Source organism: Salmo trutta, chromosome 16 (genome assembly GCF_901001165.1).
Source record: "Salmo trutta chromosome 16, fSalTru1.1, whole genome shotgun sequence".
NCBI lineage: Eukaryota > Metazoa > Chordata > Actinopteri > Salmoniformes > Salmonidae > Salmo > Salmo trutta.
In genome coordinates this window covers 3,655,227-3,682,159 of record NC_042972.1, presented here as the reverse complement: position 1 = coordinate 3,682,159, position 26,933 = coordinate 3,655,227, and the positions used below count along the sequence as shown (strand labels likewise).

At 45.1% G+C, this 26,933-nt stretch overlaps 1 protein-coding gene across 1 annotated transcript in view; it reads right to left on the bottom strand.

Annotated features, from left to right (window-relative positions):
* Positions 1 to 296: 296 nt before the first annotated feature.
* poc1a (POC1 centriolar protein A) overlaps positions 297 to 26,933 on the bottom strand; it is a gene marked incomplete in the record, with an annotated part of 93,730 nt that continues 67,093 nt past the window's right edge. Inside the window, 1 exon segment of the mRNA XM_029692813.1 lies at positions 297 to 849. Within this exon segment, the coding sequence (XP_029548673.1) occupies positions 724 to 849 (126 nt within the window).

Genomic DNA, 26,933 nt, shown 5'->3' with positions numbered 1-26,933 from the left:
GGAATGACCTGAAAATAGCTGTACAGCGACGCTCCCCATTCAACCTGATAGAGCTTGAGAGAAACGACCGAGGTGTGCCAAGCTTGTAGCGTCATACCCAAGAAGACTTGAGGCTGTAATCGCTGCCAAAGGTGCTTCAACAAAGAACTGAGTAAAGGATCTGAATACTTATGTAAATGTGATATTTCAGTTTTTTATTTTTAATACATTTTAATGCAAAAAATTCTAAAAAACTGTTTTTTCTTTGTAATTATGGGGTATTGTGTGTAGATTGATGAGGGGGAAAAAACAATTTAATAATATTTTAGAATAAGGTTGTAACGTAACAAAATGTGGAAAAAGTAAAGGGGTCTGAATACTTTCTGAATGCACCCTATCTTCCTCCCCCTCTATGGAGGAGTCAGTGGTCTGGGTGCCACCAGGGCTTTCCCCTGCCTTGGGGGGGGGGGGGGGGTCGGGGCTGGGCTTAGTCTCTGGTGTCAGTCCCTGGCCTGGAGGTCTTGTCTGGTGGTATGGAGGTATGGTGGTCTGATGGTCTGGAGGTGTGGAGGTCTGGAGGTGTGGAGATCTGGAGATCTGGTGGTGTGGAGATCTGGTGGTGTGGAGATCTGGAGGTGTGGAGATCTGGAGGTGTGGAGATCTGGAGGTGTGGAGATGTGGAGATCTGGAGGTGTGGAGATCTGGAGGTCTGGTGGTGTGGAGGTCTGAAGATCTAGTTGGGTGTTAGTCACTTGGTTGGAGGTCTGGTTCCCTGCGGTGGAGTTGCAGGTTGATCTGATGCTGGTTGTCAATACACTCCTTCAGCTTGTCCTCTGTCAGAGTCAGCCTCTGTTCTAGGATGGCCACAGTCTGCAGGGAGAGGGAGGGAGGGAGGGAGGGAGGGAGGGAGGGAGGGAGAAATACAAGATAAAAGGAGAGGAGATGGGGAGGGAGGTAGCAGAGGAGGAGAGTTATAACAACACAGCGTCAGATAAATGTGTAAATGTGTATCCTAATTCAGCTCTCAGACAGATGTCGGTCTATCCCCCTCGCTGACAATCTGCTGATTATGACAGAGAGAGGAATCTGAATCTATCCCTTCTCTATGGCTGCAGACGGAAGCATACAGACACAAGAGCCTGTCTTAGCGGGTTCACAGCCCAGATTAAAAGACCCCTGTATTTATTGTGCCAAGTTAACATCCCCCCCTCCTTTCCCTTCCCTCCCCTTAGAGCATTCCCCAGCTGTGCCAGGCTGAGCGGTCACAGTCAGTGGTTGACCATTGCCCAGTTCTCTACGGACATACTGACCCCCTGGATGCTCCCTGCACCATTCATACTGGACATGGCAGGCTAGTGGTTTGGTTGCGTTTCAATGATGCCGAGATCAAACGTTGTCTCACGTCAGATACTAGATACAAGACTCTGTACTGTACTGATAGTTGATGGTAACAGGCCTGGCGTTAGAAGGACTCCATCTATCTGGTGAAAATGAAAGATACTAGACACATATAAGTCTCCTATGTGGTTGAAAACCAAAGAACAACTCCACCATTTATACATGTACAGCAGGGCTGTCAAACTTCATTCCTGGATGGTAGTTCGCTCCTCCCATGTACTTGATTGATCAATTAAAAGTCATTGATTAGTTAGGAACTCCCCTCACCTGGTTGTCTAGGTCTTAATTGATTAGTTAGGAACTCCCCTCACCTGGTTGTCGTGTTCTTAATTGATTAGATAGGAACTCCCCTCACCTGGTTGTCGAGGTCTTAATTGATTAGATAGGAACTCCCCTCACCTGGTTGTCAGGGTCTTAATTGATTAGATAGGAACTCCCCTCACCTGGTTGTCTAGGTCTTAATTGATTAGTTAGGAACTCCCCTCACCTGGTTGTCGTGTTCTTAATTGATTAGATAGGAACTCCCCTCACCTGGTTGTCTAGGTCTTAATTGATTAGATAGGAACTCCCCTCACCTGGTTGTCTAGGTCTTAATTGGACACAAATTGAAAGGAAATAACTAGCAAACTCCCGGCCGTCCAGGAACTGAATTTGACAACCTGATATACATCTTTCCTAACCTCCTCATCCATATAGCCTTCTGTACTTTGTGGACAAGTTTTAAATATTGAAATACTCTGCTTGGCTCAGTATTGGTTTGGTATTTCAATGGACTGGAGAGGCATAACTTCATACTTCAGGTGAGTTATCTAGATTACATAGACTATAACTCTGATGCAACATGTGTAGGCCTACATTTTCCCTGAGAAGAGGACTTCTATAGTTGATGTCAATAGCTGGTTGATTCAACCGGAGTCTATTTACTGCACTACTTATGACCAGAGCTCTGCTACAACAAGTCATTCATCCCCAACACACTCAAGTATTTTTAATTGAACCTTTATTTAACTGGGCAAATCAGTTAAGAACTAATTCTTATTTACAATGACGGCCTACCACTGGCCAAGCTCGGACGACGCTAAGCCAATTGTGCACCGCCCTATCCCAATCACGGCCGGTTGTGATACAGCCTGGGATCGAACCAGGGTGTCTGTAGTGACGCCTCTAGCACTGAGATTCAGTGCGTTAGACCGCTGCGCAACTCGAGAGCCCGAAATGGAGAGGCTGAGGCAGGGACAAAGTGAGAAAGACAAGAGGATAATGGAGAGGCTGAGGCAGGGACAAAGAAAGACAAGAGGATAAAAAAAGAGGGAGAGATAGCTTACAGAGAGGAGAAGAAGAAAATAAAAAGGAGAGGAGCTTTAAGGAGAGCGGAGTATAAGAAGAAAAGCTATTAGTTTGTTCCAAACAACAGGAAGTTGTGTCTGTATTTCTGTCCAGTGAGTGTAACAATCAAAACCCTTCAAAAGGAAACTGAATTAGCAGGCGTTGATAAAAGAACCAACGCAATAAGAGCCGCTCAGAGAGCGCCTGTGTCTGTGTCCCAAAATGACACCCTAATCCCTATGTAGTGCACTACTTTTGACCAGGGCCCATAGGGAAAAGGGTTGCCATTTGGGCACACTATCTGTCTGAGCAGTACTCTGTCCTGAACGTGTTTTACTAAAATAAAACACAAAGAGAAATGTGATAAACGTGTCAAAATATAGACGTTAGTTTGTCAATCTGATGGAAAGAGGTGTAGTGTGAGCATGCTGATGGCTGAGAGAAAGAAGCTAACGAGATGTTTAGCGGGTAAACGAGGACAGGGGTCTTGACAGGAAATTCAGAAGAGGAAATTATGAGAAATTGGGTATTGGCTTGTCAACGTCAATGATTTCTCAATGAATAGAGGATATTATGTCAGTCAGAAGAACAGGACTTCCTGATGAATCAGGAGAAACTGGATGTTTGGGTCTGGAGGAGCAGCTACAGATGCTGCATCTTCATTTGATCATTCTGTTGTTCTAAGGAATTCTCCTGCAAAGCAGGAAATGCTAACTTGTGTATTCAAGGTTTAAAAAGGCTTTTAAAGGTTGTAATTTACACTTTAAAATCTTAGACTTGATTTGTCCAATAAAACATTTATTAACCCCTACAAAAAAATGTCCATTAATTATAATCAACATAACAATTCACATTTCCTGTTGCTGCAGGACACAGTTTTCCTTGAGAAACTGGGTCAAATTAAGATAGGGCATATGTAGGTCATCTGAGGTTCGTGTTAGGTCAGGACAGGACATGGCCACGAGCCGAGAAGAGGTTAGGTCAGGACAGAACATGCCCATCATGCATTGCTCTAATAACGTTCAAAATATTGTTCCGAGGTTTGCCCCCAAAAAAGGTACTTTCCTATGAATGAAGTAGCACAGTTTTTTTTTTCTGTATTTTCACACGAATTAAGTCATACAAAAACACACAATTAGCTGAAATACTTTTTGTACATATTTGCATGAATTGATGTTCAGAGACAGTGAACCACTGGACACTTCCCGTTTCACACTGAGAATTTAAATACTATATTTCCGACATAGCTCTTTCTAATATTTCTACTACTGTACTTTAAATAAAATATAGAAATGCCTTATTTCAAAAAGTATTCAGATCCTTTGCTATGAGACTCCAAATTGAGTTCAGGTGCATCCTGTTTCCTTTGATGATCCTTGAGGTGTTTCTACAACTTGATTGGAGTCCACCTGTGGTAAATTCAATTGATTGGACATGATTTGGAAAGGCACACACCTGTCTATATAAGGTCCCACAGTTGACAGTGCATGTCAGAGCAAAAACCAAGCCATGAGGTCGAAGGAATTGTCCGTAGAGCTCCGAGACAGGATTGTGTCGAGGCACAGATCTGGGGAAAGGTACCAAAACATTTCTGCAGCATTGAAGGTTCCCAAGAACACAGAGGCCTCCATCTTTCTTAAATGGAAGAAGTTTGGAACCACCAAGACTCTTCCTAGAGCTGGCCGCCTGGCCAAACTGAGCTATCGGGCCTTGGTCAGGGAGGTGACCAAGAACCCAATGGTCACTCTGACAGAGCTCTAGAGTTCCTCTGTGGAGATGGGAGAACCTTTCAGAAGGACAACCATCTCTGCAGCACTCCACCAAATCAGGCCTTTATGGTAGAGTGGCCAGACAGAAGCCACTCCTCAGTAAAAGGCACATGACAGACCGCTTGGAGTTTGCCAAAAGGCACCAAAAGACTTTCAGACCATGAGAAACAAGATTCTCTGGTCTGATGAAACCAAAACTCAACTCTTTGGCCTGAATGCCAAGCGTCAGGTCTGGTGGAAACCTGGCACCATCCCTACGGTGAAGCATGGTGGTGGCAGCATCATGCTGTGGATGTTTTTCAGCAGCATGGACTGGGAGACTAGTCAGGATCGAGGTAATGATGAACGGAGCAAAGTACAGAGAGCTCCTTGATGAAAACCTGCTCGAGAGCGCTCAGGCCCTCAGACTGGGGCAAAGGCTCATCTTCCAACAGCACAACGACCCTAAGCACACAGCCAAGACAACGCAGGAGTGGCTTCGGGGCAAGTCTCTGAATGCCGTTGAGTGGCCCAGCCAGAGCCCGGACTTGAACCCGATCGAACATCTCTGGAGAGACCTGAAAATAGCTGTGCAGCGACGCTCCCCATCCAACCTGACAGAGCTTGAGAGGATCTGCAGAGGAGAATGGGAGAAACTCCCCAAATACAGGTGTGCCAAGCTTGTAGCGTCATACCCAAGAAGACTCGACGCTGTAATCACTGCCAAAGGTGCTTCAACAAAGTACTGAGTAAAGGGTCTGAATACTTATGTAAATGTGGTATTTCTATTTTTAATAAATTAGCAACATTTTCTAAAAAAAACTGTTTTTGCTTTGTCATTATAGAATATTGTGTGTCGATTGATAAGGGTGTGGAAAAAAAACAATGGAAGCCATTTTAGAATAAGTGTGGAAACAAAATGTGGGAAAAGTCAAGGGGTCTGAATACTTTCCGAAGGGCACTGTAGATATCATTCTTAGTTTATTTTGTGTAAATCCTTACGTTGTACATACGTATAGATTGCATTTTGATTACTGTTCCAGTGCTATTTGGGTTGTTAACGGATTCTTCCCAACATTCTTGATACTTTTTTTTTAAATTCAATTTTTTAATTTTTTTTTATTATTTGTATACTTGTTTGAGATTTTACTGCATTGTTAGGAACTAGTAACATAAGTATTTCACTGCACACCCCCCCCCCCCCCCCCCCCCCCCCTATAACATCTGCTAAACTGTGTACGCAACCAATAAACCTGGATTTTATTTTTACTGCATACAGAGCCACACGCTGAGGACATTCACTTCACGGTGTGTGTATGTTTACTGCATTCCTCATAGTCAAACTAAAAAAACGGTTCATTTCCACATGATGGGTTATACACTGAGTGTACAAAACATTAAGAACACCTTCCTAATATTGAGTTACACCCCCCTCCCCCACTTTTTGCTCTCAGAACAGCCTCAATTTGTTGGGACATGGACCCCACAAGGTGTTGAAAGCCGTTCTACAGGGATGCTGGCCCATGTTGACTCCAATGCTTCACACAGTTGTGTCAAGTTGGCTGGATGTCATTTGGGTGGTGGACCATTCTTGATACACACGGGACACTGTTGAGTGTGAAAAACCCAGCAGTGTTGCAGTTCTTGACACAAACCGGGGCGTCTGGCACCTACTACTGTACCTCGTTGAAAAACACTTCAATATTTTGGCTTGTCCATTCACCCTCTGAATGGCACATATTACACACACAATCCATGTCTCAATTGTCTCAAGGCTTAAAAATCATTCTTTAACCATGTCTCCTCCCCTTCATCTACACTGATTTGAAGTGGATTTAACAAGGTGACATCAATAAGGGATCATAGCTTTTCACCTGGTCAGTTTGTCATGGAAAGAGCAAAACTGAATTTTTTAAATTAAAAACTGCAATATTTTCTCTACTCCCCATGGAAAAATGTGTAGAATTGCAGGAAATTAATTTAAAACATACATTTTTTTCGCCAGTAAAAAATGTTGTCCAGTTGGTCTGGGGCCCCCCGCAACCAAATCTTGCTTAGGACCCCCAAAAGGCTAGAGCCAGCCTAAGAAATAAGAGCATTTGTTTTTCCCTCTTCAGTTTTTATAGAATGAAGAGCAGAACATCTTTCCCTTCGTTGGATGTAAAGTTCAAAACCGCAGCAACAGAATAGTCAGTTCTGTTCAACCCGTCTGTTTTCCACCACGTATCTGTCCAAACGCCCCCCCCCCCCCACACACACACACACACACACACACACACATATGGGAATTTGACATTTTGGACTGTTCCAGCACTCGCATCATTTTTTTGTTGTTGTTGAGTATTCGAACCGAGAACACAAGGTCTGCACTGTGCATTTATCTTTATGCCAAAAGATCACAACAATAACTCATGTATTAGAACCATTACAGATAACAAAAATCACAATTGATGCAGTGCCTTGCAAAAGTATTTATCCCCCTTGGCGTTTTTCCTATTTTGTTGCATTACAACCTGTAATTTAAATTGATTTTTATTTGGATTTCATGTAAAAGGACATACACAAAATAGTCAAAATTGGTGAAGTGAAATGAAAAAATTACTTGTTTAAAAAAAAAATTACTAAAAAAATTAAAATGGTGCGCGCATATTTTATTAATTTATTTAAAAAAAAATTAAAATGTTTTCACCTTTTATTTAACCAGGAAGGCTAGTTCTCATTAGTTCTCATTTGCAACTGCGACGTGGCCAAGATAAAGCAAAGCAATTCGACACATACAACAACACAGAGTTACACATGGAATAAACAAAACATACAGTCAATAATACAGTAGAACAAAAGAAAACAAAAAAGTCTATATACAGTGACTGCAAATGAGGTAAGATAAGGGAGTTAAGGCAATAAATAGGCCATGGTGGCGAAGTAATTACAATATAGCAATTAAAACACTGGAATGGTAGATGTGCAGAAGATGAATGTGCAAGTACAGATACTGGCGCGCAAAGGAGCAAGATAAATAAATAGAGTATGGGGATGAGATAGATAGACGGGCTGTTTACGTCTTCCCTGTGGCTCAGTTGGTAGAGCATGGTGTGTGCAACGCCAGGGTTGTGGGTTCGATTCCCACGGGGGGCCAGTACAAAAAAATAAATTTAAAAAATGCATGAAATGAAATGTATGCATTCACTACTGTAAGTCGCTCTGGATAAGAGCATCTGCTAAAATGACTAAAATGTAAATGTAAATACAGATGGGCTATGTACAGGTGCAGTGATCTGTGAGCTGCTCTGACAGCTGGTGCTTAAAGCTAGTGAGGGAGATATGAGTCTCCAGCTTCAGAGATTTTTACAGTTCGTTCCAGTCATTGGCAGCAGAGAACTGGAAGGAAAGACGACCAAAGGAGGAATTGGCTTTGGGGGTGACCAGTGAGATATACCTGCTGGAGCGCATGCTACGAGTGGGTGCTGCTATGGTGACCAGTGAGCGGAAATAAGGGGGGACTTTACCTAGCAGAGACTTGAAGATAACCTGTAGCCAGTGGGTTTGGCGACGATTATGAAGCGAGGGCCAACCAACGAGAGCGTACAGGTCGCAATGGTGGGTAGTGTATGGGGCTTTGGTGACAAAACGGATGGCACTGTGATAGACTGCATCCAGTTTGTTGAGTAGAGTGTTGGAGGCTATTTTATAGATGACATCACCGAAATTGAGGATCGGTAGGATGATCAGTTTTACGAGGGTATGTTTGGCAGCATGAGTGAAGGATGCTTTGTTGCGATATAGGAAACCGATTCTAGATTTAATTTTGGGTTGGAGATGTATTCACCCCCTTTGCTATGAAGCCCCTAAATAAGATCTGGTGCAACCAATTACCTTCAGGAGTCACATAAAGTCCACCTGTGTGCAATCTAAGTGTCACATGATCTCAGTATATATATATATATATATATATATATATATACACACACAAATGTTCTGAAATGCCCCAGAGTCTGCAACACCACCAAGCAAGCAGCACCATGAAGACCAAGGAGCTCTCCAAACAGGTCAGGGACAAAGTTGTGGAGAAGTACAGATCAGGGTTGGGTTATAAAAAAAGAAAGACATTTTGAACATTTCACAGAGCACCATTAAATCTATTATAAAAAAATGGAAAGAATATGGCACCACAACAAACCTGCCAAGAGAGGGCCGCCCACCAAAACTCACGGACCAGGTAAGGAGGGCATTAATCAGAGAGGCAACAAAGAGACCAAAGATAACCCTGAAGGAGCTGCAAAGCTCCACAGTGGAGATTGGAGTATCTGTCCATAGGACCAGTTTGCCGTCCACTCCACAGAGCTAGGCTTTACGGAAGAGTGGCCAGAAAAAAGCCATTGCTTAAAGAAAAAAATAGGCAAACATGTTTGGTGTTCGCCAAAAGGCATGTAGGAGACTCCCCAAACATATGGAAGAAGGTACTCTGGTCAGATGAGACTAAAATTGAGCTGTTTGGCCATCAAGGAAAATGCCATATCTGGTGCAAACCCAACACCTCTCATCACCCCGAGAATACCATCCCCGCAGTGAAGCATGGTGGTGGCAGCATCCTGCCGTGGGGATGTTTTTCCATTGGCAGGGACTGGGAAACTGGTCAGAATAGAAGGAATGATGGATGGCGCTAAATACAGGGAAATTTTTGAGGGGAACCTGCTTCAGTCTTCCAGAGATTTGAGACTGGGACCGAGGTTCACCTTCCAGCAGGACAATGACCCTAAGCATACTGCTAAAGCAACACTCGAGTGGTTTAAGGGGAAACATTTAAATGTCTTGGAATGGCCTAGTCAAAGCTCAGACCTCAATCCAATTGAGCATCTGTGGTATGACTTAAAGATTGCTGTACACCAGCGGAACCCATCCAACTTGAAGGAGCTGGAGCAGTTTGCCTTGAAGAATGGGCAAAAATCCCAGTGGCTAGATGTGCCAAGCTTATAGACATACCCCAAGAGACTTGCAGCTGTAATTGCTGCAAAAGTTGGCTCTACAAAGTATTGACTTTTGGGGGGTGAATAGTTATGCACGCTCAAGTTTTCAGTTTTTTTGTCTTATTTCTTGTTTGTTTCACAATATAAAATATTTTGCATCTTCAAAGTGTTGTGTAAATCAAATGATACAAACCCCCCCCCCCCCCCCCCAAAAATCCATTTTAATTCCAGGTTGTAAGGCAACAAAATAGGAAAAATGCCAAGGGGGGTGAATACATTCGCAAGGAACTGTAATTTGCCCCATATACAGTACCAGTCAAATGTTTGGACACACCTACTTTCTTTATTTGTACTATTTTCTACACTGTAGAATAACAGTGAAGACATCAAAACTATGAAATAACACATATGTAATCATGTAGTAACCAAAAAAGTGTTAAATAAAATATATTTGAGATTCTTCAAATATAAAGTTCAAAGTTCTTGAAATGTTCCGGATTGACTGACCTTCATGTTTTAAAGTAGTGATGGACTGACGTTTCGCTTTGCTTATTTGAGCTGTTCTTGCCATAATACGGATTTGGTCTTCTACCAAATAGGGCTATCTTCTGTATACCACCCCTACTGTGTCAAAACACAACTGATGGGCTCAAAGAAATTCCACATTAACTTTTAACAAGGCACACCTGTTAATTGAAATGCATTCCAGGTGACTACCTCATGAAGCTGGTTGAGAGAATGCCAAGAGTGTGCAAAGCTGTCATCAAGGCAAAGGGTGGCTACTTTGAAGAATCTCAAATATAACATTTACTTTGATTTGTTTCACACTTTTTTGGTTACTACATGATTCCATATGTGTTATTTCATAGTTTTGATGTCTTCACTATTAATCTACAATGTAGAAAATGGTAAAAAATAAAGAAAAATCCTGGAATGAGTGGCTGTGTCCAAACATTTTACTGGTACTGTACAGACATTCGATTTAATTTATTCTGCCTGTTCTTTGGAATGATCTAAATGGACAATTCCACATTGAACACTGAATGGTGATGAATTACGGCCACAACAGCCGTCTGGTGAGCAGTCCTAGGCTTGATTATTCTGAAGAAAATACGCTCAGTCTTTATCAAACTAATGTTTTTGCATATGTCCAGTGTGAAATCTGTCTATGTTAAGGGGGTTTATAGCCTAGCACCAGGCTAACCAATTCTAAATGGCACTAACAGTTTGAAAAGTAGCCTAAGCGAAAAATAGACTGGAAGCAATTATTCTAAAACTGAAGCTTGTTGTTGAAACACATTTTTCCCTACTTCAATCAACCAGACCATTTTGAATTTGTGATAAAAAAAAAAATGTCAGCATTTAACAAGGAATGTAGCTTGTGTATCCCATCAGTTCAATTATTATTTGTTGTGCCGCAAATGGAACACTGGAGTCAAAGCAAATTAACGTTGTATTCAAGACTAATTTTCATTTTGGAAACCACAAAGCACATTATTATTATTATTATTTGTTACGAACAGGGACAGAGACAGAGTTAGGAACAGGGACAGAGATAGGAACAGGGACAGAGACAGAGATAGGGACAGAGATAGGAACAGGGACAGAGACAGAGACAGGGACAGAGACAGAGTTAGGAACAGGGACAGAGACAGAGATAGGAACAGGGACAGAGACAGGGACAGAGACAGAGATAGGAACAGGGACAGAGACAGAGATAGGGACAGAGATAGGAACAGGGACAGAGACAGAGATAGGAACAGGGACAGAGACAGAGTTAGGAACAGGGACAGAGACAGAGTTAGGAACAGGGACAGAGACAGAGCTAGGAACAGGGACAGAGACAGAGCTAGGAACAGGGACAGAGACAGAGCTAGGAACAGGGACAGAGACAGAGCTAGGAACAGGGACAGAGACAGAGCTAGGAACAGGGACAGAGCTAGGAACAGGGACAGAGCTAGGAACAGGGACAGAGACAGAGCTAGGAACAGGGACAGAGTTAGGAACAGGGACAGAGCTAGGAACAGGGACAGAGACAGAGCTAGGAACAGGGACAGAGCTAGGAACAGGGACAGAGACAGAGCTAGGAACAGGGACAGAGCTAGGAACAGGGACAGAGACAGAGCTAGGAACAGGGACAGAGTTAGGAACAGGGACAGAGCTAGGAACAGGGACAGAGACAGAGCTAGGAACAGGGACAGAGCTAGGAACAGGGACAGAGACAGAGCTAGGAACAGGGACAGAGTTAGGAACAGGGACAGAGCTAGGAACAGGGACAGAGACAGAGCTAGGAACAGGGACAGAGACAGAGTTAGGAACAGGGACAGAGACAGAGTTAGGAACAGGGACAGAGACAGAGTTAGGAACAGGGACAGAGACAGAGTTAGGAACAGGGACAGAGACAGAGTTAGGAACAGGGACAGAGACAGAGTTAGGAACAGGGACAGAGACAGAGCTAGGAACAGGGACAGAGACAGAGCTAGGAACAGGGACAGAGACAGAGCTAGGAACAGGGACAGAGCTAGGAACAGGGACAGAGACAGAGCTAGGAACAGGGACAGAGACAGAGCTAGGAACAGGGACAGAGCTAGGAACAGGGACAGAGACAGAGCTAGGAACAGGGACAGAGTTAGGAACAGGGACAGAGACAGAGTTAGGAACAGGGACAGAGACAGAGTTAGGGACAGAGACAGAGTTAGGAACAGGGACAGAGACAGAGCTAGGAACAGGGACAGAGACAGAGTTAGGAACAGGGACAGGGACAGAGTTAGGAACAGGGACAGAGACAGAGCTAGGAACAGGGACAGAGCTAGGAACAGGGACAGAGACAGAGCTAGGAACAGGGACAGAGACAGAGACAGAGTTAGGAACAGGGACAGAGAGAGTTAGGAATAGGGACAGAGACAGAGCTAGGAACAGGGACAGAGACAGAGCTAGGAACAGGGACAGAGACAGAGTTAGGAATAGGGACAGAGCTAGGAACAGGAACAGGGACAGAGACAGAGCTAGGAACAGGGACAGAGACAGAGCTAGGAACAGGGACAGAGACAGAGCTAGGAACAGGGACAGAGACAGAGCTAGGAACAGGGACAGAGACAGAGCTAGGAACAGGGACAGAGACAGAGCTAGGAACAGGGACAGAGCTAGGAACAGGGACAGAGCTAGGAACAGGGACAGAGACAGAGATAGGAAAAGGGACAGAGACAGAGCTAGGAAAAGGGACAGAGACAGAGCTAGGAACAGGGACAGAGACAGAGCTAGGAACAGGGACAGAGACAGAGCTAGGAACAGGGACAGAGACAGAGCTAGGAACAGGGACAGAGACAGAGCTAGGAACAGGGACAGAGACAGAGCTAGGAACAGGGACAGAGCTAGGAACAGGGACAGAGCTAGGAACAGGGACAGAGCTAGGAACAGGGACAGAGCTAGGAACAGAGACAGAGCTAGGAACAGGGACAGAGACAGAGTTAGGAACAGAGACAGAGCTAGGAACAGGGACAGAGACAGAGCTAGGAACAGAGACAGAGTTAGGAACAGGGACAGAGACAGAGCTAGGAACAGAGACAGAGACAGAGCTAGGAACAGAGACAGAGCTAGGAACAGGGACAGAGACAGAGCTAGGAACAGGGACAGAGACAGAGTTAGGAACAGGGACAGAGACAGAGCTAGGAACAGAGACAGAGCTAGGAACAGAGACAGAGCTAGGAACAGGGACAGAGCTAGGAACAGGGACAGAGCTAGGAACAGGGACAGAGCTAGGAACAGGGACAGAGCTAGGAACAGAGACAGAGCTAGGAACAGAGACAGAGCTAGGAACAGGGACAGAGCTAGGAACAGAGACAGAGCTAGGAACAGGGACAGAGCTAGGAACAGGGACAGAGCTAGGAACAGGGACAGAGCTAGGAACAGGGACAGAGCTAGGAACAGGGACAGAGCTAGGAACAGGGACAGAGCTAGGAACAGGGACAGAGCTAGGAACAGGGACAGAGCTAGGAACAGGGACAGAGCTAGGAACAGGGACAGAGCTAGGAACAGGGACAGAGTTAGGAACAGGGACAGAGTTAGGAACAGGGACAGAGTTAGGAACAGGGACAGGGACAGAGTTAGGAACAGGGACAGAGACAGAGCTAGGAACAGAGACAGAGCTAGGAACAGGGACAGAGCTAGGAACAGGGACAGAGTTAGGAACAGGGACAGAGCTAGGAACAGGGACAGAGCTAGGAACAGGGACAGAGCTAGGAACAGGGACAGAGTTAGGAACAGGGACAGAGCTAGGGACAGAGTTAGGAACAGGGACAGAGCTAGGAACAGGGACAGAGACAGAGCTAGGAACAGGGACAGAGACAGAGCTAGGAACAGGGACAGAGCTAGGAACAGGGACAGAGACAGAGCTAGGAACAGGGACAGAGACAGAGCTAGGAACAGGGACAGAGACAGAGCTAGGAACAGGGACAGAGCTAGGAACAGGGACAGAGACAGAGCTAGGAACAGGGACAGAGACAGAGACAGAGTTAGGAACAGGGACAGAGAGAGTTAGGAATAGGGACAGAGACAGAGCTAGGAACAGGGACAGAGACAGAGCTAGGAACAGGGACAGAGACAGAGTTAGGAATAGGGACAGAGACAGAGCTAGGAACAGGGACAGGGACAGAGCTAGGAACAGGGAGAGACAGAGCTAGGAACAGGGACAGAGCTAGGAACAGGGACAGAGCTAGGAACAGGGACAGAGACAGGAACAGGGACAGAGACGGAGTGAGCTGTAAACACTTTTTAATTTCCTGATCCTCCCCCAGGGCATTGAGAGAGATGGGTCTCCATAACATCTGCTAATATGTCATGCTAGAGAGAGAGGAGGATATTGTATTTCTGTCCTCTGAGTGTGCTTTTCCAATCAATATCCCCCGCTCTTATCTAACCCATCTCAGCGCTGGAGAACTCTCCTCTCAGCCCAACCGGGCTTCGTACCAAATTGCAGCCTTTTCTCTACCAAAGAGGCCCATGGGCTTTGGTCAAAAGTAGTGCACTATATAGGGAATAGGGCTTTTGGTCAAAAGTAGTGCACTATACAGGGAATAGGGTGCCAGTAGAGACGCAATACGTATTTCTATAATGTAGCTACTGGGTCATAACAAGAGAAAGATGTGGTAATTTTATACAGGCGAGAGGGCCTATACTTTACACATTTAGTGGATATACTATATTTTAAAGGTCCCGAAATAGGTGGTTTGGTTTTCCTCTCCCCAACCCATTTTACTGTATGTGCTGTTGCCCACAGCATGAGGTACGTATGCTAGGTATGAGTCTTAATGAAGACATGGAGCTGGGCATCATTTGACGCCAGATACTGTCTATATTATAAAAATGCATATACACAACATGTGGACACCTGCACGTCGAACATTTAATGTCAAAATCATGGGCATTAATGTGGAGTTGGTCCCTCCTTTGCTGCTATAACAGCCTCCACTCTTCTGGGAAGGCTTTCCACTAGATGTTGGAACATTGCTGCAGGGACTTGCTTCCATTCAGCCACAAGAGCGTTAGTGAGGTCGGGCGATTAGACCCGCAACTCGCAGTCGGCGTTCCAATTTATCCCAAAGTTGTTCGATCATGTGAACTGGGATATGTTCTGCATAGCGTCGAACACCCCGCTGATCATCAACACTGGGGCCCCACAAGGGTGCGTTCTCAGCCCTCTCCTGTACTCCCTGTTCACCCACGACAGCGTGGCCATGCACGTCTCCAACTCAATCATCAAGTTTGCAGACGACACTACAGTGGTAGGCTTGATTACCAACAACGACGAGACGGCCTACAGGGAAGGAGGTGAGGGCCCTCGGAGTGTGGTGTCAGGAAAATAACCTCACACTCAATGTCAACAAAACAAAGGAGATGATCGTGGACTTCAGGAAACAGCAGAGGGAGCAGCCCCCTATCCACATCGACGGGACAGCAGTGGAGAGGGTGGAGAGTTTTAAGTTCCTCGGCGTACACATCACGGACAAACTGAAATGGTTCCACCCACACAGACAGCGTGGTGAAGAACCTCAGGAGGCTGAAGAAATTCGGCTTGTCACCAAAAACACTCAAACTTTTACAGATGCACAATCGAGAGCATCCTGTCGGGCTGTATCACCGCCTGGTATGGCAACTGCTCCGCCCATAACCGGAAGGCTCTCCAGAGGGTAGTGAGGTCTGCACAACGCATCACCGGGGGCAAACTACCTGCCCTCCAGGACACCTACAACACCCGATGTCACAGGAAGGCCAAAAAGATAATCAAGGACAACAACCACCCGAGCCACTGCCTGTTCACCCCGCTATGATCCAGAAGGCGAGGTCAGTACAGGTGCATCAAAGCTGGGACCGAGAGACTGAAAAACAGCTTCTATCTCAAGGCCATCAGACTGTTAAACAGCCATCACTAACATAGAGAGGCTGCTGCCAACATACTGACTCAACTCTAGCCACTTTAATAATGGAAAAATTGATGTAATAAATGTATCACTAGCCACTTTAAACAATGCCACTTTATATAATGTTTAAATGCCCTACATTACTCATCGCATATGTATATACTGTACTCTATACCATCTACTGCATCTTGCCATCCTGATGTAATGTATCACTAGCCACTTTAAACAATGCCACTTTATATAATGTTTACATACCCTACATTACTCATCTCATATGTATATACTGTACTCTATACCATCTACTGCATCTTGATGTAATAAATGTATCACTAGCCACTTTAAACAATGCCACTTTATATAATGTTTACATACCCTACATTACTCATCGCATATGTATATACTGTACACTATACCATCTACTGCATCTTGTCTATGCCGTTCGGCCATCACTCATTCATATATTTTTATGTACATATTCTCATTCATTCCTTTACACTTGTGTGTATTAGGTAGTTGTTGTGAAATTGTTAGGTTATATTACTTGTTAGATATTACTGCACGGTCGGAGCTAGAAGCACAAGCATTTCGCTACACTCGCTAACCATGTGTATGTGACAAATAAAATGTGATTTTATTTGAGGTCAGCGGTCTGTGCAGGCCAGTCAAGTTCTTCCACACCGATCTCGACAAACCAGTTGGCACTACCTATTGGGGCAGGTAGCGTTCTCCTGCCATCCGCCAAACCCAGATTTGTCCGTCAGACTGCCAGAGAACGTGTTTCCACTCCTCCAGAGTCCAATGGCGGTGAGCTTTTCACCACTCCAGCCGATGTTTGGCATTGCGTATGGAGATCTTATGCTTGTGTGTGGCTGCTCGGCCATGGAAACCCATTTCATGAAGTTCCCGACGAACAGTTATTGAGCTGAAGTTGGTTCCAGAGGTAGTTTGGAACTCGGTAGTGTGTGTTGCAACCGAGGACAGACGCTTTATACCCACTCCTGTTCTGTGAGCTTGTATGGTCTAGCACTTCACGGCTGAGCCGTTGTTGCTCCTAGAAGGCCAAATCAACGCACTGACTTGTTGGAAAGGTGGCATCCTATGATGGTGCCACGTTGATAGTCACTGAGCTCTTCAGTAAGACCATTCTACTGCCAATGTTTGTCTATGGAGATTGCATGGCTGTGTGCTCGATGTTATACAGTGGGGCAAAAAAGTATTTAGTCAGCCACCAATTGTGCAAGTTCTCCCACTTAAAAAATGAGGCCTGTAATTTTCATCATAGGTACACGTCAACTATGACAGACAAAATGAGAAAAAAAATCCAGAAAATCACATTGTAGGTTTTTTAATGAATTTATTTGCAAATTATGGTGGAAAATAAGTATTTGGTCAATAACAAAAGTTTCTCAATACTTTGTTATATACCCTTTGTTGGCAATGACACAGGTCAAACGTTTTCTGTAAGTCTTTACAAGGTTTTCACACACTGTTACTGGTATTTTGGCCCATTCCTCCATGCAGATCTCCTCTAGAGCAGTGATGTTTTGGGGCTGTCGCTGGGCAACACGGACTTTCAACTCACTCCAAAGATTTTCTATGGGGTTGAGATCTGGAGACTAGCTAGGCCACTCCAGGACCTTGAAATGCTTCTTACGAAGCCACTCCTTCGTTGCCCGGGCAGTGTGTTTGGGATCATTGTCATGCTGAAAGACCCAGCCACGTTTCATCTTCAATGCCCTTGCTGATGGAAGGAGGTTTTCACTCAAAATCTCATGATACATGGCCCCATTCATTCTTTCCTTTACACGGATCAGTTGTCCTGGTCCCTTTGCAGAAAAACAGCCCCAAAGCATGATGTTTCCACCCCCATGCTTCACAGTAGGTATGGTGTTCTTTGGATGCAACTCAGCATTCTTTGTCCTCCAAACACGACGAGTTGAGTTTTTACCAAAAAGTACTATTTTGGTTTCATCTGACCATATGACATTCTCCCAATCCTCTTCTGGATCATCCAAATGCTCTCTAGCAAACTTCAGACGGGCCTGAACATGTACTGGCTTAAGCAGAGGGACACGTCTGGCACTGCAGGATTTGAGTCCCTGGCGGCGTAGTGTGTTACTGATGGTAGGCTTTGTGACTTTGGTCCCAGCTCTCTGCAGGTCATTCACTAGGTCCCCCCGTGTGCTTCTGGGATTTTTGCTCACCGTTCTTGTGATAATTTTGACCCCACGGGGTGAGATCTTGCGTGGAGCCCCAGATCGAGGGAGATTATCAGTGGTCTTGTATGTCTTCCATTTCCTAATAATTGCTCCCACAGTTGATTTCTTCAAACCAAGCTGCTTACCTATTGCAGATTCAGTCTTCCCAGCCTGGTGCAGGTCTACAATTTTGTTTCTGGTGTCCTTTGACAGCTCTTTGGTCTTGGCCATAGTGGAGTTTGAAGTGTGACTGTTTGAGGTTGTGGACAGGTGTCTTTTATACTGATAACAAGTTCAAACAGGTGCCATTAATACAGGTAACGAGTGGAGGACAGAGGAGCCTCTTAAAGAAGAAGTTACAGGTCTGTGAGAGCCAGAAATCTTGCTTGTTTGTAGGTGACCAAATACTTATTTTCCACCATAATTTGCAAATAAATAAATTAAAAATCCTACAATGTGATTTTCTGGATTTTTGTTTCTCATTTTGTCTGTAATAGTTGACGTGTACCTATGACGAAAATTACAGGCCTCTCTCATCTTTTTAAGTGGGAGAACTTGCACAATTGGTGGCTGACTAAATACTTTTTTTGCCCCACTGTACACCTGTCTGCAACCGGTGTTGCTGAAATAGACAAATCCACTACTTTTGTATATAGATCTCCTTTTACAGGGTGTACTGGGACAACTGATTTTGGTCCTACGAGCTGGCCAAGTCATTCTAGTCACCCTTACACTTCATCATATCTATTGTTGCAAATTCTAAGTCCATATCTGAAAGTTCTGAATGTTATGCTCCACAGTGGAGATCTGAACGTTATGCTCCACAGCGGAGATCTGAATGTTATGCTCCACAGCGGAGATCTGAACGTTATGCTCCACAGTGGAGATCTGAACGTTATGCTCCACAGTGGAGATCTGAATGTTATGCTCCACAGCGGAGATCTGAATGTTATGCTCCACAGTGGAGATCTGAACGTTATGCTCCACAGCGGAGATCTGAACGTTATGCTCCACAGCGGAGATCTGAACGTTATGCTCCACAGCGGAGATCTGAACGTTATGCTCCACAGCGGAGATCTGAACGTTATGCTCCACAGCGGAGATCTGAATGTTATGCTCCACAGCGGAGATCTGAACGTTATGCTCCACAGCGGAGATCTGAACGTTATGCTCCACAGCGGAGATCTGAACGTTATGCTCCACAGCGGAGATCTGAACGTTATGCTCCACAGCGGAGATCTGAACGTTATGCTCCACAGCGGAGATCTGAACGTTATGCTCCACAGCGGAGATCTGAACGTTATGCTCCACAGCGGAGATCTGAACGTTATGCTCCACAGCGGAGATCTGAACGTTATGCTCCACAGCGGAGATCTGAACGTTATGCTCCACAGCGGAGATCTGAACGTTATGCTCCACAGCGGAGATCTGAACGTTATGCTCCACAGCGGAGATCTGAACGTTATGCTCCACAGCGGAGATCTGAACGTTATGCTCCACAGCGGAGATCTGAACGTTATGCTCCACAGCGGAGATCTGAATGTTATGCTCCACAGCGGAGATCTGAATGTTATGCTCCACAGCGGAGATCTGAATGTTATGCTCCACAGCGGAGATCTGAATGTTATGCTCCACAGCGGAGATCTGAACGTTATGCTCCACAGCGGAGATCTGAACGTTATGCTCCACAGCGGAGATCTGAACGTTATGCTCCACAGCGGAGATCTGAACGTTATGCTCCACAGCGGAGATCTGAATGTTATGCTCCACAGCGGAGATCTGAATGTTATGCTCCACAGCGGAGATCTGAATGTTATGCTCCACAGCGGAGATCTGAACGTTATGCTCCACAGCGGAGATCTGAATGTTATGCTCCACAGCGGAGATCTGAACGTTATGCTCCACAGTGGAGATCTGAACGTTATGCTCCACAGTGGAGATCTGAATGTTATGCTCCACAGCGGAGATCTGAATGTTATGCTCCACAGTGGAGATCTGAACGTTATGCTCCACAGCGGAGATCTGAACGTTATGCTCCACAGCGGAGATCTGAACGTTATGCTCCACAGCGGAGATCTGAACGTTATGCTCCACAGCGGAGATCTGAATGTTATGCTCCACAGCGGAGATCTGAACGTTATGCTCCACAGCGGAGATCTGAACGTTATGCTCCACAGCGGAGATCTGAATGTTATGCTCCACAGCGGAGATCTGAACGTTATGCTCCACAGCGGAGATCTGAACGTTATGCTCCACAGCGGAGATCTGAACGTTATGCTCCACAGCGGAGATCTGAACGTTATGCTCCACAGCGGAGATCTGAACGTTATGCTCCACAGCGGAGATCTGAACGTTATGCTCCACAGCGGAGATCTGAACGTTATGCTCCACAGCGGAGATCTGAACGTTATGCTCCACAGCGGAGATCTGAACGTTATGCTCCACAGCGGAGATCTGAACGTTATGCTCCACAGCGGAGATCTGAACGTTATGCTCCACAGCGGAGATCTGAACGTTATGCTCCACAGCGGAGATCTGAACGTTATGCTCCACAGCGGAGATCTGAATGTTATGCTCCACAGCGGAGATCTGAATGTTATGCTCCACAGCGGAGATCTGAATGTTATGCTCCACAGCGGAGATCTGAATGTTATGCTCCACAGCGGAGATCTGAACGTTATGCTCCACAGCGGAGATCTGAACGTTATGCTCCACAGCGGAGATCTGAACGTTATGCTCCACAGCGGAGATCTGAACGTTATGCTCCACAGCGGAGATCTGAATGTTATGCTCCACAGCGGAGATCTGAATGTTATGCTCCACAGCGGAGATCTGAACGTTATGCTCCACAGCGGAGATCTGAACGTTATGCTCCACAGCGGAGATCTGAACGTTATGCTCCACAGCGGAGATCTGAACGTTATGCTCCACAGCGGAGATCTGAACGTTATGCTCCACAGCGGAGATCTGAACGTTATGCTCCACAGCGGAGATCTGAACGTTATGCTCCACAGCGGAGATCTGAACGTTATGCTCCACAGCGGAGATCTGAACGTTATGCTCCACAGCGGAGATCTGAACGTTATGCTCCACAGCGGAGATCTGAACGTTATGCTCCACAGCGGAGATCTGAACGTTATGCTCCACAGCGGAGATCTGAACGTTATGCTCCACAGCGGAGATCTGAACGTTATGCTCCACAGCGGAGATCTGAACGTTATGCTCCACAGCGGAGATCTGAACGTTATGCTCCACAGCGGAGATCTGAACGTTATGCTCCACAGCGGAGATCTGAACGTTATGCTCCACAGCGGAGATCTGAACGTTATGCTCCACAGCGGAGATCTGAACGTTATGCTCCACAGCGGAGATCTGAACGTTATGCTCCACAGCGGAGATCTGAACGTTATGCTCCACAGCGGAGATCTGAACGTTATGCTCCACAGCGGAGATCTGAACGTTATGCTCCACAGCGGAGATCTGAACGTTATGCTCCACAGCGGAGATCTGAACGTTATGCTCCACAGCGGAGATCTGAATGTTATGCTCCACAGCGGAGATCTGAATGTTATGCTCCACAGCGGAGATCTGAATGTTATGCTCCACAGCGGAGATCTGAATGTTATGCTCCACAGCGGAGATCTGAATGTTATGCTCCACAGCGGAGATCTGAATGTTATGCTCCACAGCGGAGATCTGAATGTTATGCTCCACAGCGGAGATCTGAACGTTATGCTCCACAGCGGAGATCTGAACGTTATGCTCCACAGCGGAGATCTGAACGTTATGCTCCACAGCGGAGATCTGAACGTTATGCTCCACAGCGGAGATCTGAACGTTATGCTCCACAGCGGAGATCTGAACGTTATGCTCCACAGCGGAGATCTGAATGTTATGCTCCACAGCGGAGATCTGAATGTTATGCTCCACAGCGGAGATCTGAATGTTATGCTCCACAGCGGAGATCTGAATGTTATGCTCCACAGCGGAGATCTGAATGTTATGCTCCACAGCGGAGATCTGAATGTTATGCTCCACAGCGGAGATCTGAATGTTATGCTCCACAGTGGAGATCTGAACGTTATGCTCCACAGCGGAGATCTGAACGTTATGCTCCACAGCGGAGATCTGAACGTTATGCTCCACAGCGGAGATCTGAACGTTATGCTCCACAGCGGAGATCTGAACGTTATGCTCCACAGCGGAGATCTGAACGTTATGCTCCACAGCGGAGATCTGAACGTTATGCTCCACAGCGGAGATCTGAACGTTATGCTCCACAGCGGAGATCTGAATGTTATGCTCCACAGCGGAGATCTGAATGTTATGCTCCACAGCGGAGATCTGAATGTTATGCTCCACAGCGGAGATCTGAATGTTATGCTCCACGCGGAGATCTGAATGTTATGCTCCACAGCGGAGATCTGAATGTTATGCTCCACAGCGGAGATCTGAACGTTATGCTCCACAGCGGAGATCTGAATGTTATGCTCCACAGCGGAGATCTGAATGTTATGCTCCACAGCGGAGATCTGAATGTTATGCTCCACAGCGGAGATCTGAATGTTATGCTCCACAGCGGAGATCTGAATGTTATGCTCCACAGCGGAGATCTGAACGTTATGCTCCACAGCGGAGATCTGAACGTTATGCTCCACAGCGGAGATCTGAACGTTATGCTCCACAGCGGAGATCTGAATGTTATGCTCCACAGCGGAGATCTGAATGTTATGCTCCACAGCGGAGATCTGAATGTTATGCTCCACAGCGGAGATCTGAATGTTATGCTCCACAGCGGAGATCTGAACGTTATGCTCCACAGCGGAGATCTGAACGTTATGCTCCACAGCGGAGATCTGAATGTTATGCTCCACAGCGGAGATCTGAATGTTATGCTCCACAGCGGAGATCTGAATGTTATGCTCCACAGCGGAGATCTGAATGTTATGCTCCACAGCGGAGATCTGAATGTTATGCTCCACAGCGGAGATCTGAATGTTCAAAAAATCCAACGCAAAATTACACCTCACTTTTCGAGTAGTACGGAGCACCCGACAAGCCAGCCTAATCCCTATCATGTAAATTCCAACAGAAACTACTTAATGTATAACTTCAAATTAAACCAAACTGTTTGCACTAATGACTACTGGTTTCAATCAAATTCTCTGTCAACTTACAAGCAAATTCTTTATGAATTTACTGGTCCAAATCACCTTGCAACTAGCCTGCTAACGTTAGCCCCGAGTAGCCTGCTAACGTTAGCCCCGAGTAGCCTGCTAACGTTAGCCCCGAGTAGCCTGCTAACGTTAGCCCCGAGTAGCCTGCTAACGTTAGCCCCGAGTAGCCTGCTAACGTTAGCCCCGAGTAGCCTGCTAACGTTAGCCCCGAATAGCCTGCTAACGTTAGCCCCGAGTAGCCTGCTAACGTTAGCCCCGAGTAGCCTGCTAACGTTGGGATTTTTTCTTTAGTTTTGAGCCCACGTCAAGAAGGCACCAAAGCCTGCCATGCCTTACATCAAACTTCCTGTGATTGGTGGATTGTAGCTCACCACCGCCAACACTTGGTCTGGGATGTAATTACATGCTAGCGTGGCTAGCATACGAACTCGGTAGCACAGAGTAGATCCTCCATACGACTTTGAGAAATGGTGCTTTGTGGGTAGTTTAGAAGTTATCCAGGAAATAAGTCAATAAATATGTAACAACCCCGAAAAACATAACTATGTTTGTACTTAATAGGTAATCAGATCTAACAACAGCTAAGTTATTAAGTCTTTGACCACACTGTGCTGTTACATTGGTGAGGAAAAGTTCATGCTTCCTACCCTTTAAATAAATCAGGTGTTAAATGAGGTGAAAAGGAGACGGTTTTAAAGTCGCACTCCAGTTTCCTAGTAACAGTAATTATCAGGTATTCAAACCCTGTCCTTTTCCCCACCCATACTTATTCCCCAGGGTGTTGCTGTAAAAGACAATGTATAGAATGAAAGAATGAACTGATTTCATTGTTACGCAATGGGATTAAAAACAAGAGGACCATTTAGTGGCAGCAAGTTCATCCTCTGATTTCTAAACACAGTCAGTCGAGCTACAACAAAGAAAAAAACACTTTCACTTGATGTCTCAATTAAGTACTGAAGAATTATTCAATTTTTTAAAACATTTTATTGAAAAAAAAATGGAATGAGTGAGAACGTTTTGAGAAGTAGTTGTGGACGTGCTGCCTTGTCTTTATCCTCTAACGTCTTACTTTAACAGCTACAAGCTACTACAAAAGAAAAACACTTTCAGTTAATGTCTCGATTTTAAGAACCAAACAATTATCCTCCAAGAATGATCCTTCGACAATAAAAAAAACCTTTCTACCGCATAATGACAGCGGGCATGGAGGTGTCTTCATCCTACAACTCACTCCTAACCTCAGTCAAAATAGAACAAAGACTAAACGTTCAGCTGATGGCTCAATTAAGAACCAGATAATTATCCCCCTCCTTTAAAACTCTTTCTACTAGGATCACATAATGACAGCAGATATTGAAGGAGCTGTCTTCTAACCTCAGTTAAACTATAAAAAAAAATATATATATATATACATATACACACACATACACAGTTGAAGTGGGAAGTTTACATACACTTAGGTTGGAGTCATTAAAACTCGTTTTTCAACCACTCCAAAAATGTCTTGTTAACAAACTATAGTTTTGGCAAGTCGGTTAGGACATCTACTTTGTGTATGACACAAGTAATTTTTCCAACAATTGTTTACAGACAGATTATTTGATTTATAATTCCCTGTATCACAATTCCAGTGGGTCAAAAGTTTACATACACTAAGTTGACTGTGCCTTTAAACAGCTTGGAAAATTCCAGAAAATGATGTCATGGCTTTAGAAGCTTCTGATAGGCTAATTGACATCATTTGAGTCAATTGGAGGTGTACCTGTGGATGTATTTCAAGGCCTACCGTCAAAACTCAGTGGCTCTTTGCTTGACATCATGGGAAAATCAAAAGAAATCAGCCAAGACATTTTGTAGACCTCCACAAGTCTGGTTCATCCTTGGGAGCAATTTCCAAACGCCTGAAGGTACCACATTCATCTGTACAAACAATAGTACGCAAGTATAAACACCATGGGACCACGCAGCCGTCATACTGCTCAGGAAGGAGACGCGTTCTGTCTCCTAGAGATTAACGTACTTTGGTGCTAAAAGTGCAAATCAATCCCAGAACACCAGCAAAGGACCTTGTGAAGATGCTGGAGGAAACCGGTACAAAAGTATCTATATCCACAGTAAAACGAGTCCTATATAGACATAACCTGAAAGGCCGCTCAGCAAGGAAGAAGTCACTGCTCCAAAACCGCCATAAAAAGTCTGACTACAGTTTGCAACTGCACATGGTGACAAAGATTGTACTTTTTGGAGAAATGTCCTCTGGTCTGTTGAAACAAAAATAGAACTGTTTGGCCTTAATGACCATCGTTATGTTTGGAGGAAATAGGGGGACGCTTGCAAGCTGAAGAACACCATCCCAACCGCGAAGCACGGGGGTTGCAGCATCATGTTGTGGGGGTGCTTTGCTGCAGGAGGGACTGGTGCACTTCACAAAATAGATGGCTTCTTGAGGAATGAAAATTATGTGGATGTATTGAAGCAACGTCTCAAGTCATCAGTCAGGAAGTTAAAGCTTGGTCACAAATGGGTCTTCCAAATGGACAATGACCACAAGCATACTTCCAAAGTTGTGGCAAAATGGCTTAAGGACAACAAAGTCAAGGTATTGGAGTGGCCATCACAAAGCCCTGACCTCAATCCTATAGAACATTTGTGAGCAGAACTGAAAAAGCGTGTGCGAGCAAGGAGGCCTACAAACCTGACTCAGTTACACCAGCTCTGTCAGGAGGAATGGGCCAAAATTCACCCAACTTATTTTGGGAAGCTTGTGGAAGGCTATCTGAAATGTTTGACCCAAGTTAAACAATTTAAAGGCAATGCTACATAGTGCACTACTTTAGACCAGGACCCTATTCCCTATATAGTGCACTACTTTAGACCAGAGCCCTATTCCCTATATAGTGCACTACTATAGACCAGAGCCCTATTCCCTATATAGTGCACTACTATAGATCAGGGCCCTATTCCCTATATAGTGCACTACTTTAGACCAGAGCCCTATTCCCTATATAGTGCACTACTTTAGACCAAGGAAGGCCCTATTCCCTACATAGTGCACTACTATAGACCAGGGCCCTATTCCCTATATAGTGCACTACTATAGACCAGGGCCCTATTCCCTACATAGTGCACTACTATAGACCAGGGCCCTATTCCCTATATAGTACACTACTATAGACCAGGGCCCTATTCCCTACATAGTGCACTACTATAGACCAGGGCCCTATTCCCTATATAGTGGTACTACTATAGACCAGGGCCCTATTCCCTACATAGTGCACTACTATAGACCAGGGCCCTATAGAGCCCTATTCCCTACATAGTGCACTACTATAGACCAGTCCTTTATAGTGGTACTACTATAGACCAGGGCCCTATTCCCTATATAGTACACTACTATAGACCAGGGCCCTATTCCCTACATAGTGCACTACTATAGACCAGGGCCCTATTCCCTATATAGTGGTACTACTATAGACCAGGGCCCTATTCCCTATATAGTGGTACTACTATAGACCAGGGCCCTATTCCCTATATAGTGCACTACTATAGACCAGGGCCCTATTCCCTATATAGTACACTACTATAGACCAGGGCACCATTTGGAATCCTCTATTAAATATTTAAAGATTCCACATTACTCCCCTACCGCCACATAGACCAGCACTCATAATAATATACACACTGTAACACTCATTATCTCTGAGTGACTGAGTGAAGCTACAAG